General features: G+C 44.2%; 1 protein-coding gene across 3 annotated transcripts in view; it reads left to right on the forward strand.

The window, feature by feature from the left end:
* Positions 1 to 15,986, forward strand: part of LOC136625480 (apoptosis-inducing factor 3-like) — an 86,509-nt gene that overhangs the window by 55,128 nt on the left and 15,395 nt on the right. For all 3 annotated transcript variants that reach the window (XM_066599680.1, XM_066599681.1, XM_066599682.1), the window contains exons 14-15: positions 700 to 776; positions 4,089 to 4,206. In XM_066599680.1, coding sequence (XP_066455777.1) covers positions 700 to 776; positions 4,089 to 4,206 — 195 coding nt within the window. The remainder of the gene's footprint in view (positions 1 to 699; positions 777 to 4,088; positions 4,207 to 15,986) is intronic.

Raw genomic sequence — 15,986 nt, forward strand, 5'->3', positions numbered from 1 at the left:
CACACCCTGGGTCCTCTGGCTGTGGATGGACGCAACAACCAGGAATTGCTGTGGTTCTAAAAGCCAAAGGAGGTTCAACATGTTACTAGATGGATGTTTGTAGTAAAGTGGCCATTCAGTGTACAAGTCATGTTCAGTGTTATATCTAAAGTCAATTATGGCAGTTTCAAACCTGCGTTGGGGATTCCGCTTTCCTTCTCCATTTGGGAAACTGGCCACAGGGATTCCCCTCTCCCAACTGGAGGTTCCAATGCAGATGTGAATCTGCCCTTACCTCTGAAACATTCATTGATAAAGTTCAAGTCTGAATAACAAGATAATAGAGATGAGCGCGTATACTCGCTAAGGCACATTACTCAAGCAAGTAGTGCCTTAGCCGAGTATCTCCCCGCTCGTCTCTAAAGATTCGGGGGCCGGCGGGGGGCGGGGAGCGGCGGGGAGGAACGGAGGGCAGATCTCTTTCTCTCTCCCTCTCTCCTCCCCGCTCCCCGCCGCAACTCACCTGTCACCCGCGCCGGCCCCGAATCTTTAGAGACGAGCGGGGAGATACTCGGCTAAGGCACCACTCGCTCGAGTAATGTGCCTTAGCGAGTATACTCGCTCATCTCTACAAGATAAATGTTTGGCAGCTTTGTTTTATATATTGTATTGTTGATGCATCATCCTGGATAACTGCTCATTAATATTTTGTATTCTCAGGTGTAACCCCTGCGTCCAACTTCCTGAAAGGCAGCAGAATTGCTGTGGATACTAAAGGAGCGATCTATGTTGACCAGGTGCTTATCCTATGCCGTGTCCTGTATTACTGAATGCCATGTATCGCAGCATGCACATATCTGTGAGCCAGCTTTACTTTGTGTAAGGGGATAGACGCAGCATTGTATTTGCTTCTCACAAAAACTTCTCTTTCTATGTCGTTATGAATGATCTCGTTGTAAATGGAGCCTGAGGGTAGATTTGGAAAAACTAACAATGTGTATTACACTAACGGAAATCTATGATACTAATGGCTTATAAGATCCAACTGGAGCAATCTCGTTTTCCTATTTTTGTTTCATATATGAAATTCCCATAAGGCCTGTAAGACCTGAAATGTACTTTGAGCATAGAATTAAGCAATTATCTGAAGAGCACCGCCATCATAGTAAGATATGTGGTTTAGTAGCCTCTTAAAAGGCATTACTGAGTAGTCTGGAGCAGGAAAAAAATGAATGGAAGAGCAAGAGTGGAGTCTACGTAGGACAAAACGGGACAAAGGTAAACATGTGATATAATATCGCAACAAATGGCTACTTTTCAAGAGGAAATATGTCTCCCCAGGCAGTTCGAGATTATTATGAAGTTGGTAAAAGTTTGATTCAACTTTGCCACCCATTTCGGGTTTTTTTTCTAAGCACCCAGTGACACTTAGTTATTGGTTCTGTCCTCTGTGTGTTTGACCTCGGTCCTGCTTCAGTGGAAGTTCCCTGTCCTGATCCAGCTCTGCCTGTGTTCTGTGGTTTTCTTTCCTGTTGGTTATCCCATCGGCCTAGTCTGTCAGTACTAGTAAGTAGTCACCTGCATAGGTACGGCGGTTCCTTCCTGTCCTGCCACTAGGCAGCGTTGGATCAGAGTTGGTGGCCTGGATGTGTCCACCTTTTGGGGCTTTCTCCAGGAAGGGACATTGGCATGGATGAGAGTCAGGGAGCCGCGCGCCGTACGTACCTGTGCACCCCACTAGTACTGTAACAATAAGCCTAGCTATACTCGAGTATATACTATGTTAAAAAAAAACCCCACAATACTCCCCTCCCATCTAGCATCTGTGTCGCTTGCGTGGTGGTCTCTCCGGCGGTGTGGCTAGCTGCTTGAGACCTCTCCCCGCTGTCATCTCCCTGCTCGGCTTTGATTTCCCCTGCTGTCAGTGCTGTGTAAGTAAGCGCTGTGATTGGATTGCGTGACAGCCAATCACAGCCAGCGCTCGATAAATCAATCACAGCCATTCAGTGATATCATTCACTGGATGGCTGTGAATGATCGCACGCCAGCTGTGATAGGTTGGCGCTCAATCCAATCACAGCGCTGATGGTGGGGGAATTCAAAGCCGAGCAGGGAGATCACAGCTGGGAGAAGTCTCAAGCAGTGTGCCGCACCGCCGGGGAGACCATCACGTCAGGGACACAGACGCTGGCTGGGAGGGGAGTATTGCAGGTTTTTTTTTTTTTTTTACCTCACTTGAGTATAAGCAGAGGGGGGCTTGTTCAGCACAAAAAATGGGCTGAAAAACTCGGCTTAGACTTGAGTATGTACGATACTTTGAATTTGTTAATGTGTGCAAAATTGCCTAGAGCGTTAAATGTATGCTCTTTATTAGAAATAATATATTTTAGAATGGTCAAAGTTCTAAGAAATTAATTCTGTCATTTTAGTTGACTACATGATTCTATCCCCCTCAAAAGCCAGAAAGGAACAGTAACCTTGTGAAGCGGATACCAAAGCAGTCTTTATTTTACACATAAAAGCCAAACGTAGCCTAAGGCTCTTGTCACATTTAATTTTTTGCTCCATCCCTGGTTACAGTCTTAGGAATCCATCTCCAATGCTGAAAATGGCATCGAGACAGGACCCTATACGGAATCACAAGTCTAGAGTTCTATCTTGATGCCATTTTCAGCATTTGTGATGGACTTGTGATACTGTAACCAGGGATGGAGCCGAAAATGAAACGTGAGAAGAGCTTTGATGTTTTTTGGTAACTGTATGGCCTGATTAACACAAATCTCTTTGTAAACCTTTGTAATACAGATCCACAAAACGGACATGCATCAGTATTTCATCAGTATTTGCATTCCATAGCATAATTTTCTGTGGGGCAAAAACGGATTTGTTTTTGCCCCATAGAAAATAGGAAGAATGAATGCAAACACCAAGGCATCCATATGTTAAAGAGGTACGAATTATTCAGACAACTTATGCTCATTTACTTGCTTGTATTAGTGACATCATTTTTGTGATTCACTTGCATTAAACATGTTGTTGCTTTACTGCTGTAAAGCATGCTTGAAGTGACTACCACTAGGGGTCTCCCTTCCAGCTTTCTGTAATCCACTGTCTGTCATTAGGTACAGAGCTTCTGTAGTAACTAGAACATCTGAGCTGTTTTCACAGGGCTCTTCTATGCACTCAGAGACTGCAGGCTGACAGATCTTCAGACACTGATCACTATCTCCACAATCTCTGCTACTTCTGTGTGTGTGTGTATACACATATTATATTGGGTTTACTTCCCATCTGGCCAAAATGCCTGAATTATTCTGAGAGAGCAGAGGGCAGACATTCAGATACAGGCCTCCTGGTGCTTGAACCACAGCCTATGCAATGCAGTTTAGGAAGTCAGGGAAAGGAAGTGCAGGACAGTTAACTACTGGCAGAATATCAGAACTTACAGACATGGAACAGGGTGGAAACAGCAGCAAATCAGCGGGTAGGGGAATTCTAGAAAACCTGAAACCTCCGGTACGCTTTAAGCACTTCAATGGTCTTTTTTAATCCACAATACAGTAAAAAAAATGCATCATGCTCTGTTTTTCAATATGCATGCAAATCAATGCAAAAGGGTCCTTTTTTACCAGTGTCTCCAAACATGGCTTTAGAGTAATTTCCCAGCACCTCTTCTTCTTATCTTTGATTACTGATCAGAATATAACTGGTAACAACATCTGAGAAGCAGAAATACTGTAGACTTCCACTGCAATCTTTCAGGATTGCTAGACTAGCCCAAAATATACATACTGAGCTTGTGGCCCAGATTCCTTTTAAATGACTCAGATTATGATGTGTAGCTCCAGTCTCTGCAATGTTTAGACAGACCTTTAGGATGAGGGATGTTTACTATTCTGACTGTCTACTTCAAGTCCTCCTGTGAACCTGATGTCTGTAAAGCCATAGGTCTATGCAGTGGTAAAGGAAACCTAATTTTGTAAGGAAGATGTGTTGTATAAAACTGCAATGGAGAATAAGAATGATAGGAACGCCATAGTGACAAACAGTAGAAACCATTCTCAGACCTATTCATAGTAGGGATTGATTGCTGTATTTTTTTCCTCTAGTTTATGCGTACCAGTGTACCTGATGTCTTTGCTGCTGGGGATGTTGTATCATTTCCTCTTGCCATGATGGATGGACACAGGGCCAATATCGGACACTGGCAGATGGCTCACTCTCATGGTATGTGGTAATTTTGTAAATTATTCTGACATGTTTGCCATGTATAAGAAAAAAGTTTCATTTCACACATTTAATTTTGTTTGCACAGTAATTCTCTCATTGTGACGGCTCTTTTAAAAAGTTTGGCTTGCATATATTTATCTACTAGTATACACTGAAAGGCCACTTTATTGGAGACCCCATCTAAGTAGCACGTTGGACCTCCTTTAGCCTTCAAAACCGCAGCAATACATTGTGGCATAGATTTCACTAGGAGTTGAAATTGTTCTGCAGGAATATGAGAACAGGATGGGTTCTTGAAGTTGCTGCAGATTAGATGGAGGTACTGATGTGCTCTGACCAGCTGACAGGAAGGGATCATCGATTCATGCTGCTTGTGCCAAATTCTAACCCTACCGTCAGAATGGTGCAAAAGAAATGAGGATTCATCTGGCCAGGTGATGTTTTTCCACTACTCGGTGATCCACTTTTTGTGCGCTTTTGCTGACTGGAGTCTCGCCTTTCTGTTTTTCCTAGACAGCAGTGACACCCAAACTAGTTATTTGCCCTTTTATAGCCCATCCGTGCTAAGGAACAACAAATTTTGTGTTCACACGCTTTAGGCCAGCTGCACACTAATGGATATTTGCTGCGGAATCTATGCTCAGCATCTGCACAGGGAATCCACAGTAAATACCGTTCAAAACATATTATGGAAATCCATTGGCTTCCATTGTAGTGAATGGAACTCATCTGACCCACAGCTCATCCGCAATTGACATTGCGAATAGGCCGTGGGTACTTGTGTCATCGGCGTGGGAAAACCTGATAATTAAAAAAATATATATCTGCTTTCTCGATGGTGAGCGCCCATAGTCATCTGCATTACAGAAAAGACAAAGCACACAGGGTTGCCAGCTGAGGCCAGATTCCGCTGCAGAATTTGCATCGCCCGTGTGCAGCTGGCCTTAGTTGGAACACCAGTGTTGAATTCAGCTACAATTTGCTTGACTGTGTCCCACCTACTCCTCAGACCCATTCTTGACCTCCTCCTCTGACCCCTTTCGTTAAGGAGTTGTTTATGTCCTTCTCTTGTGCATCATTCTCAGTATGCTCTCAACACAGCTGCTATAGAAAATCCTGGAAGGTTGGCAGTTTTTAGAATCCTGGCCCCGACTAGTATAGTACCGATGCCCAAGCCTTGTACAAAGTCACTTAGATAACTAGATTTTCCAATTGTAGTGTTGATTTACACTTAAACTGATTATAGAAAATTTGCTCACAAGGCGAAACTTGGAAGTGCTAGACCCCAATGCAAAATCTGTAACAGGGCCAACCAACTATAATGCTTTAATTTAAAGTAGTGGTCTTCTCACACGTAGAAGAGAGCCCTTAAGGGGCCGGGTTTGATCACGTCCTCTATAGCTATGCCCCTAACTCCAGGGTCACTTATATAATTTCCATACAGGGAAGCTCCAATCATGGAAGGGCAAATATATCCACATATACACTGAATAGCCACACTGTTACATAGTTTGTGGATGGATAGCTCGTTATACTGTATATGTATGTAGATTAGAGATGAGCGAGCATACTCACTAAGGCAAACTACTCGAGCGAGTAGTGCCTTATGCGAGTACCTGCCCGCTCGTCTCAAAATTCGGTGAACTTCAATCAACTTGACCCATGCCACTGCAGCAGCTCCATTATGTACATTTTTTGGATAACTGGGAGCAGATCTTACAGCCCTTATGACCATATCCCAAACATGTACAATGGGGTTACTGTCTGGTGAGTTTGGAGGCCAAGGCAGTGTGGAGAATTTGTTGCTGTGATTCGAGCTTGATGACATGGAGCATTGTCCTATTGAAGATGGTACTGGGTGTAAATAGTCAGCTAATAGGTCCCTGTAGTGTTCACCATTCAAGGATTGTGATATGACGACCAAGGATCCTAGGCCATGCTAGGAAAACACTCCCCACCACCACAATACTGTTTGAACCCCAACAGGAAATGTATGGGATACAGCTTCATGCTATTTATGCCACATGTAGAACCGGTCATCCGTATGGTTCAGCAGGAAATAGGACTTGTCACTCCAGACCACCTTCTGCCATGTGTCCAAAGTCTATTGACCTCTTCCTTGGGGCCATGCAAGTCATCGTTGTGGCATAATTGTCATGCCCCTGTCATTCTTCATCTACTGAAACCCAGTCGACACTAGGTGGTACGCTGCATGGTCATTGTGGAAATTTGTCTAACTTCCCTGTTTTTGTACTGCTGGCCCAGTCGGTCCACTGTGGCCTGTCGTTAAGACACCAGACATGCCACTTGACGCTTGCTTCTAGGATCAACCACGCATGACCTGCCACTGTGTGATCTTCTGTTGGATGTCGGTCCATGCTTCAACCAGTCTTGGTACACTCTTGACACAGTAGTTTGGAAGCAGCCAACAAGTGGGTCTGTTTCAGAAATACTGGCCCCACACCTCCAGGCACCAACAATCTGCCTGCAGTCAAAGTCATTCAAGTCACCACGTTTAGCCATTACTGCCAAACGCTATTTCCTGCTGCACAGAGGAGGGGTAAGCACATGATCTGAAAGCAGATTGTGTCGCGGCCATCACTGGCTCACCGAAGGCAAGGTGTCAAATGGTGAACAAAAAATGTTATCCTTTTATAGGGATATTTTACTTTTTTACAACTAACCCCCACTACCCAAAAAATCATTTATTAAATAATTTACTGTGGTGGTGGAACGCCCTTTTCGGCACTCTTATGTGATGCCACATGACCTCCAATGTCATTAGGTCTTCTGGGCCCAGTGACATCTCGTATACTGGTGACGAGGCCTAGTAATGGAAAGGCCCAAGTCTGTTTGCAAGACATCAATGATGACGTCTCGTCTCAGGGCCTCACATGGATAAACAATTGTCATTGCTGCAGCCAGTGTAACACAAACTGGCAAGGACTAGCAGAGAATTGAGTGTATATATATATATATTTTTGGATTACTTGATTCCCCACTGCCACCAATTGTGTTTGATTCGGAAAAGCCAATCGTTAAACCAATGTATTAAAGCCATTGAACAGTGTTTGTCCAAATTCTTAACCAAGTTGCTGGCATGGGACCATCCATAGGGATTGATTAGTGTATTTTCTAGCTCATGAGGCTCCATACAGTTGCTCGACTATAAATATGCTGCATGGTGTGACTTCTAACAATTACTCATTGACCTGAGGGGTGTGCTGGCACTTTGCAAAAAAAACCTAAAAACAATCACAAAACCCTATTTGTGAACATAGACTTTCCTGTCTTAGCCAATGACAACTGATTCTTCCAATCCTTTCATAAACCAATCTATTTTTTTGGGTTTTAGCCAAAGCACACAGTACCTTTTATGATTTGGATACTTGACAGCACATTAGAGAAGCCTTTCTGCTGATGTTACTATTGTACATGCCTTCAAGGGCAGGAAAATGGGACTCTGCTTCCTACCACCCACAAAGCTTTTTCTTAGCCGTGTTTACAAACCACAATGAAAGAATCTACACCATTACACCTTATTCCTTGGTTACTTCAAGACTTACCTTGTATTTCCAACGTTGTGCACTTACAAACCCTTGGAGGGAGGCGCACAAAGCTGCATTGTTTAGGCAAAGGGAGAATGACCGAAAAAGAAGCACTCGATGCTCTTGAGTCTCACATAACGTTCTTTGCCCTCTAACAGAGATGAGTGGAGGAACACCGAACGAATTGCTGTGGCTAATGCCCCTTTTACACTGGACGAAATTCTCAATTCTCAATTCATGACCAGCTTGTTCGCACTCATGCCGCCTATTTAGACTACTCTGGTGTGTGTGTGTGTGTGTGGGGGGGGGGGGGGGGGTTGGCTGGCAATTGGGGGCACATGACTGGCACTGTTACGGAGTGAGCTGTGGCTGGCACTATATATGGAAAGGCACTTGAGCTGGCACTTTAACACACACCTCAGCTTATACAGATTTTGGTTTTTAAGGATAAAAGGCCAATTTAGACGCAGCGATTATCGCACAAAATTTGCTCAGAAGCCATCTTTTGAGTGATAATCATTGAGTGTGCCCGTCTTTTAGTTTTCTGATGAACGATAGATTTCATTCAGAACTGAAGTCTATCATACTGATAAGCAGGACCACACGCTGTGTTCTGCCTGGGGAGAGCTGATTACATTGTCTCAGCCTTCAGCCTCATGGCAGAACAAAGGGAATGTATTCAGAGAACAGCGAGTGGTCTGTTCCCTGACTACAGCTCCTGGTGGATCACATTAGGCATTAGTACCAAGTAGTAGTTTATGCAAAGTGATAGCTTTTGAGCGATCATCTTTGAGGTGTAAATGCAGCTAAACCTTTTAGGATACTTATGTTCAAAAGGATTTTATTAACTTCCATATGCAAATTACTTTCCAAACTTGAGCATAGGACATTAAATATTGTACTGTTTGCAAGTACAGAGACAATATTCCATTGACATATAGATTGATGTCGTCTTCTGTCCCTTCTATCCATGTATACAAAAGAAAAAATAAACATTTCAACCTTTTCTGTGTCTTGCCCAAAGACTTCTCATCTAATGAGTGCCCCCTGGTCTTCTGGCCATTGGAACCTCCCCGAGAAAGCCCACTGAGCACCACCTTCTCCCTTCTTGTCCCTTTTAGTCTATAGATATATGAAAGTATATGTATAAATTTTGAGAGGAAAGCAAAGAAAGTCAGAGGAAAAGGGGGGGGGGGAAGATTAGTAGGGGGATTTAGGGAAAGGAAGATGTCCTGATGGCATAGACTCCAGGTAATTGGGTACAGAAATTTTGAGAAATTGCGTGAATAATCTTGGCCTATCACATTGTCGATCCACTCTTAGACCAAGACATTATAGAGAGGGAGTCACGAAACTGTATCCAGACGACCCAAGTAGCATAAAATTTAGAGTATTCTGTTTCAAGGTCGCTACATCTGAGCTCCTCCATATATTTCAAGGAGTCCATGGCCTCCAACCATACTACTCTTGGGATAGCTATACTCTGTCTTCAGTATCTGGGGATAATCTGTCGCATTGCCATAATAATATGTCTGAGTAGGCCCTTTTGAGCTGAGAGATTGGATCTGGGAGGATAGACAGGAGCGCCAATTCCGCTGTAAACTGCAGTGAGGATACACAAATGGCTCGGTATAATCTGGAATCCTCTTTCCACAGAGGGGCAAAGAGGGGGCAGTCCTACCATATGTGCAGCATGGTGCCCCTGTCTGACATACACCTCCAGCACTGTTCAGTAAAGGCCCATTTAGACACAATGATTATCGCTCAAAAGCCATCTTTTAAACGATAATCGTTGGGTGTAAATGTGCCCATCTTTCACTTTTTTGCTGAACGATAAATTTCAGTTTTGCATGAAATCCATCGTTCAGCAGAACAGCTGATAAGCAGGACCGCACACTGTGTTCTGCCCAGGGAGCTCTGATTACATTGTCTCATCTGTCAACCCCGTGGCAGAACAAAGGGAATTTATTCAGAGAACAGTGGGTAGTCTGTTCCCTGACTACAGCTCCTGTCAGCTCACACGCTACTAATTGGTACTAATAGGCATTAGTACCAAGTAGTATTTCATGCAAAATGATCGCTCAAAAGCCATCTTTTGAGCGATCATCTTTGTGGTGTAAATGTACCTTAACTGCTCAACTTATATTCTGTACAGGGCTTACCACTGTAAAATAATTTTTAAGTTGAGCTCCTGTAGAGTGATATGTTCATTTTATTTGACAGGGCATAAGATTTAGACCAGAGCTTTCCGGAAACAGTTTATGATACTTAATCAGTGACTGACCTCAGGCCTCCTTCCTGCTGCTTCTTGAAGGTAGTTCTGCAGCAGCTGGTGTGTATTGTGAAAAATGTACCCACTGCTTTAAATGATTAAGACTTTTAGAAGTCACTCGAGTTCTGTGACCTGCATAGACACTCTACAGGGACTTGTTCTCACTGGGCGGATTTGCCGCATGAATTTTTCACATGGAAAGTTCACAGCATTTACAGTAGCCGCAATGTGGATGTGATTTTTTTTTTTAAATTTTTTTTTTAAAATCCCGTCAACACGCAGAAGAAATCCACACTAAATCAATTTGGAAATTAACCCTTTCCAGTCCACTGTCTGACCTGTGAAAACATTAGGGTTTAAGGCTGTACAGCTCCGATGTTGGAAGACATCCATCAGGGTTCTCTTACTGTGTATTGCCAGCCTCTCTACTGTCGGAGCCTATCCAACATGTCACCTCATGCACTACTGGCTTTAGCCAGCAGATAGCGCCGTTGTATAACAGCAGAAAAAGAGTAAGCCCCCTAGGAAAACCAGGATACAAAACTGGATTGGAAAGGGTTAACATGCAGTATGAATAGAGTTGAGCGTACATACTCTGCCGAGCTTGATGCTCGTTCGAGTATTAGCATACTCGATGGTGCTTGTTACTCGAACGAGCATCAAGCCGTGTTCGACCCCGCCCCAGTTATTGGCTCCTCCCCACTGTGACGTGCCTGTTTTGGCCCTTCCCTGCTGCAACGCAGCGTGCGTGTCAACGACAAATTTTTTGGCTGGCAGGGAGGAAGGGAGAGAGGGAGAAAGAGATGGAGGAACCAAAAGAAAACAATCTCGGCACCCGGCGTCCCACATACAAAAATGCTCGAGTCTCCGATTGTAGCCAATGGGGTTTGTTACTTGAGTAGAGCTCTTGAATTTTACGAAAAGCTCGACTTGAATAACGCGGACCTGAGCATTTGGGTGCTCGATCATCACTAAGTGTGAACTTTAAATCTGCACTATATCAATTCATGCTGTGTATTTTCCGTGTGGATTAAACTTCTTCAAATGGGGTCGGGGGGGGGGGGGGGGGGGGGTGAAATTTGCACTAAAATTTGTCAAAATCTGCAGCAATTTCTCCAGATTTACAGCTGCCGATTTGGTATAGATTTGCTGATTATTTTGTGCCATTGAAAATCCACAGCAAATCCACTCTGTGAATACGGCCCAAGAGTGCGTTCACAAGTGGCGGATATTGGTGCAGATCCATGCCAAAATTCCTAGCTCATTTTCTGTGGCTTTTGGTGCAACTATGAACTAAAATCCATGTCAAAATGAGCACCATTTGATGTATATTTCGACATGGATTCGCAGCACATTTCACCCTTTCAATTGAAGGGGTGCAGCCGGCTGTGGATCCACATCAAAATCCTCACCGAATGGTGCAGATTTGGCTGAGGGCTTTTCCATGGCGGAAAATCTGCAGTGTGAACACAATCTCAAAATGTACCGAATTTATATAAATATATATATATATATATATTACACACAAAGTCGAACGATCAAATGGGTCGATTATACAGAGAGGGAGAGTATATCTCTTGCAATGTGCTTCACAATTCTTCTTCCCATGCCAGCATCTTGACCCCAACTATCAGATTGGGCAGGAGGGTATCCCTGGGGGTACACTGTAAGGGTATGTTCACACAAGGTCTGTGTGCTGTACATTCTGAGCACACAATTCAAAGTGCTTACAGTAGCAGTAAAGTGGATGTGATTTTCACAAATCTCATCTATATGCTGCAGAAAGAATCTGTGCAGAAATGGATGCGTTGGGGATCCTAAAGAGTAACTGCACTTTCAGATAATTTTTTTGATGTTTCATAGAGAAAAATCAAAAGTGCTGATCATTCAGCGTCTCTCTGCCTAACTTTGCTTGTTTTTGGTTGCTTTGGGCCTCAGCCTCATATCCATGGGGAAATTTGGGCCCGCACGGATTCCCCGTGTAGAATCCAGCAGCGGGTCCCTGATGGCCCGCTGACATGAGGCCAAAAAATTCATAATACTCACCTATGCGGACGCTGCGGATCTCCCCTCCATTACAACTGGATCTTCTTTTTTCTGCCCAGTGGATGTGCTTGGCACGCTGGCAACGTGCCACATGCATGCGCCGTGCACACGTTTTTTTTAAACTCCTGTTTTTTCGCAGTTCCACAGCACGGACGTAGTGACAGCTACGTCTGTGCCATGGGACTGGATGGCTTCCATAGACTTCAGTGGGAGCCGTCCGTGTGGGAAAACTGCACAAAATGGAGTATGTTGCTGGTGCTTTCCCACGCGTGCGATCCGCACACCAGGGAAAAATGACATCCACAGGTATTTAATTACCTGCGAATGTCCAATGCATCCCTATGGGCGCGGATCACGCTGGTGAGAGGCCCGCGTGGTTTTACTAATTCTATTTTGCACATGGACATTGGGCCTTTGAGGTGTCATTCTATGCAGGCTGTCTTCAGCTGCTGGAAACAGCCAAACACCAGCGAAGACAGCCAAGGAGGCACAGCGCTTGGGTTAGCACTGCAGCACCCTCATTCTAGGGATCAGCAGGGCTCTCATCCGCAGGATCCACACTGATCAATACTTTTGACATGTCAATGAGACATCCGAAGTGATGTGAGGCGTTTTTGAATGAAAAATGTCTTGCATCGGGGTGAAAAACACACATTGGCAAGTGCGTTATCACACTCACCCGTGTGACTGTAGCCTAAGTCCGTGTATGTCACCCCTTTCAATGAGTCAGAAGAAATCCATAACAAAATTCTCATGTAATAATAAGCCGCCAGTGGATTTTGCAGTCTGTTTTTTTTTTTTTTTTTTTACAGCAACAAACTTAGAATGGTAGAGTTGGAAGGGAGCTCCAGGGTCATCGGGTCCAACCCCCTGCTCAGTGCAGGATCACGAAATCATCCCAGACAGATGTCTGTCCAGCCTTTGTTTGAACACTTCCATTGAAGGAGAACTCCCCACCTCCCGTGGTAACCTGTTCCACTCATTGATCACCCTCACTGTCAGAAAGTTTTTTCTAATATCTAATCTCTGTCTCCTCCCTTTCAGTTTCACCCCATTGCTTCTAGTCTTTCCTTGTACAAATGAGAATAGGGCTGATCCCTCTGCACTGTGACAGCCCTTCAGATATTTGTAAACCTCTATTAAGTCTCCTCTCAGCCTTCTTTTTTGCAAGCTAAACATTCCCAGATCCTTTAACCGTTCCTCATTGGACATGATTTGCAGACCGCTCACCATCCTGGTAACTCTTCTCTGAACTTGCTCCAGTTTGTCTATGTCTTTTTTAAAGTGGGGTGCCCAGAACTGGACACAGTATTCCAGATGAGGTCTGGCATTTCAGAATAAATGCCCTTCCAAGTTTGATTTGGAACTCCGCTCCGAGTCACAGAGGCAGGCCGCGCCGGACCCTCCCTGCCCAATGGATGAAGGCTGATAGTGCTCTTTCTATACACAAAAGGGGAGAGGGCTTTCCCCTACATGCAGTGGGCGGGGAGAGGCCATAGTGGCCCGCCTCTGTGACTTTGAGCTAAGTTCTGAGTCAAACTTCAAAGTCTATTTTTTCTGCAACGCAGCAGTATTTCAGAATGAACCCCTCACGTGAGCAATAGGCACCGCTATCCCAGGAAAACTCTGACCTTGGTTCGGGCAGAATCCCTTTTGCGCATGAAAATAGCACATATTGAACTAATTAGCTTCAATGAATGGAGCATGGTTACAGTTTTTTTTGCACATGCAAGTGCGCATGATTTGTGCTAGCAAAAAGTATAGTAAAACACGCACATGCGCGTGTAAATACGCAACGCCCGTTGTGCAAATGCATGAGTAAATGCGTCCGTGTGACATCACCCTAAGTGAGGCTAAATGTAATTATTGCATCAGCTTCTTAATAGCAGATTGCATGTAGATTGCAGTTAGTAGAGGGCAGAGCAATTTAGGTAAGTTGTCGTGCTGAATTTATCATTTTTAGTGTCTCATATATTTCCCAGAAGATTCCGTGGAGCGGTTACTATAATTACATAAATCATGTAATCTGCCAGTGCCGTAATTTCCAGCTCGTTAAAGTGAGCTCACATAATCTGTAAAGTAGCCAGCTCGCTGACATCAGATTCCACTGAGCAGATCTTGGATGCAGAATCCTTTTCTGGTGAACTTTTACAGAGTGTGCTTCCACACTAAATCTCTTTTTATACTGTGACTGTTGCACTTAAGTGGCATCTTAGACTTCCCATATTTGGCCAAAATATTATACAGATGTGAAAGCTTATATGTTAGATGAAAAATCAGTGGCTTAAAATATAGTAGCTCCTAATCTGATGAACTGGTGTTCTCCTGCCAGTGAGCAGGCAAGAAATCATTTTCACTATCTATTAGAGATGAGCGAGCGTACTCGCTAAGGCAAACTACTCGAGCAAGTAGTGCCTCATGCGAGTACCTGCCCACTCCTCTCCAAAGATTCGGGTGCCGGCGGGGGAGAGCGATGAGTTGCGGGAGTGAGCAGGGGGGAGTGGGGGGGAGAGAGTGAGAGAGAGATCTCTCCCCCCCCCCCCCCCCCGTTTCTCCCCGCCCCCCGCCGGCACCCGAATCTTTAGAGACGAGGGGGCAGGTACTCGCATAAGGCACTACTCGCTTGAGTAGTTTGCCTTAGCGAGTACGCTCGCTCATCTCTACTATCTATAAAAATCTGCATAGAGAAAATGGCTATATATTTTTTATCCTTCACCCATTCTTGCTTGTTTATTGTTAGAATTGTATGTAAACAAATGTATCGACGCGATAATTGGGCAAAGTGTATGGCCCTAAAGGGGGTGTCCAGCATTAGAAAAACATGGCTACTGTTCAAAAGCGACACCATACCTGTCCACAAGTTGTATGGTATAGCAGCTCAGCTCCATTCACTTCAGTGGAGTTAAACTGCAATTCCAGAAACAACCAATGGGCCAGTGTGGTGCTGTTTCTGGAATAATTTTAATTTTTTTTTAAAGGATCTGGTAATGTTTAGCTTCAAAAAAGAAGGCTGAGAGGAAACTTAATAGCTGTCTACAAATATGTGAAGGGCTGTCACAGTGCAGAGGGATCAGCCCTATTCTCATCTGCACAAGGAATGACTAGAAGCAATGGGATGAAACTGAAAAGGAGGAGACAGATTAGATATTAGACAGTGAGGGTGATCAATGAGTGGAACAGGTTACCACAGGAGGTGGTGAGTTCTCCTTCAATGGAAGTGTTCAAACAAAGCCTGGACAAATATCTGCCTGGGATGATTTAGTCCCGATGACCCTGAAGGTCCCTTCCATCTTTATGATTCTACGGTAGTATACAACAATACAGCAAAAATATGTCCAGAACTATTACTTTCACGTTTACAACCTTTTTACGAGTAATATGTAAAAATCTTTAAAGGGTCACTGTTCTCTTCATCACATTATGGCCGGAACTATGTTTTCCTTATCTTTTCTTAGAAAATTGAGTATGGGCTGCTCTACTGAAAGCTATGCTCCTTTGGCTTAGGTCAGTGTTTCCCTACTTCAGTCCTCAGGGACCCCAACAGGTCATGTTTTCAGGATTTCCTCAGTGTTGCACAGGTGATGTAATTATTGTCAGCGCCTCAGACCTTGTCACAGGTTTTCTTAAAACATGACCTGTTGGGGTTCTCTGAGGACTGGGGTTGAGAAACACTGGCTTAGATCAACTCTTCTCAGCTTTCCTGGACCCACCTCAGTATAAGCCATGGGCAGCATAGATTATCCTACCAAAAGTATTTGGACACCCCTATTAGAAAGATGGATTGTGTCTTATGTCACGTGCCCTAAACCATGCTACACAACATGCAGACCCTCGGAGGTGTCAGACATATTTTGTGACGGGAACTGCACACTATTGGATATATTGGAACGTTCTATAGAGTGATTAATTCC

Source organism: Eleutherodactylus coqui, chromosome 4 (genome assembly GCF_035609145.1).
Source record: "Eleutherodactylus coqui strain aEleCoq1 chromosome 4, aEleCoq1.hap1, whole genome shotgun sequence".
NCBI lineage: Eukaryota > Metazoa > Chordata > Amphibia > Anura > Eleutherodactylidae > Eleutherodactylus > Eleutherodactylus coqui.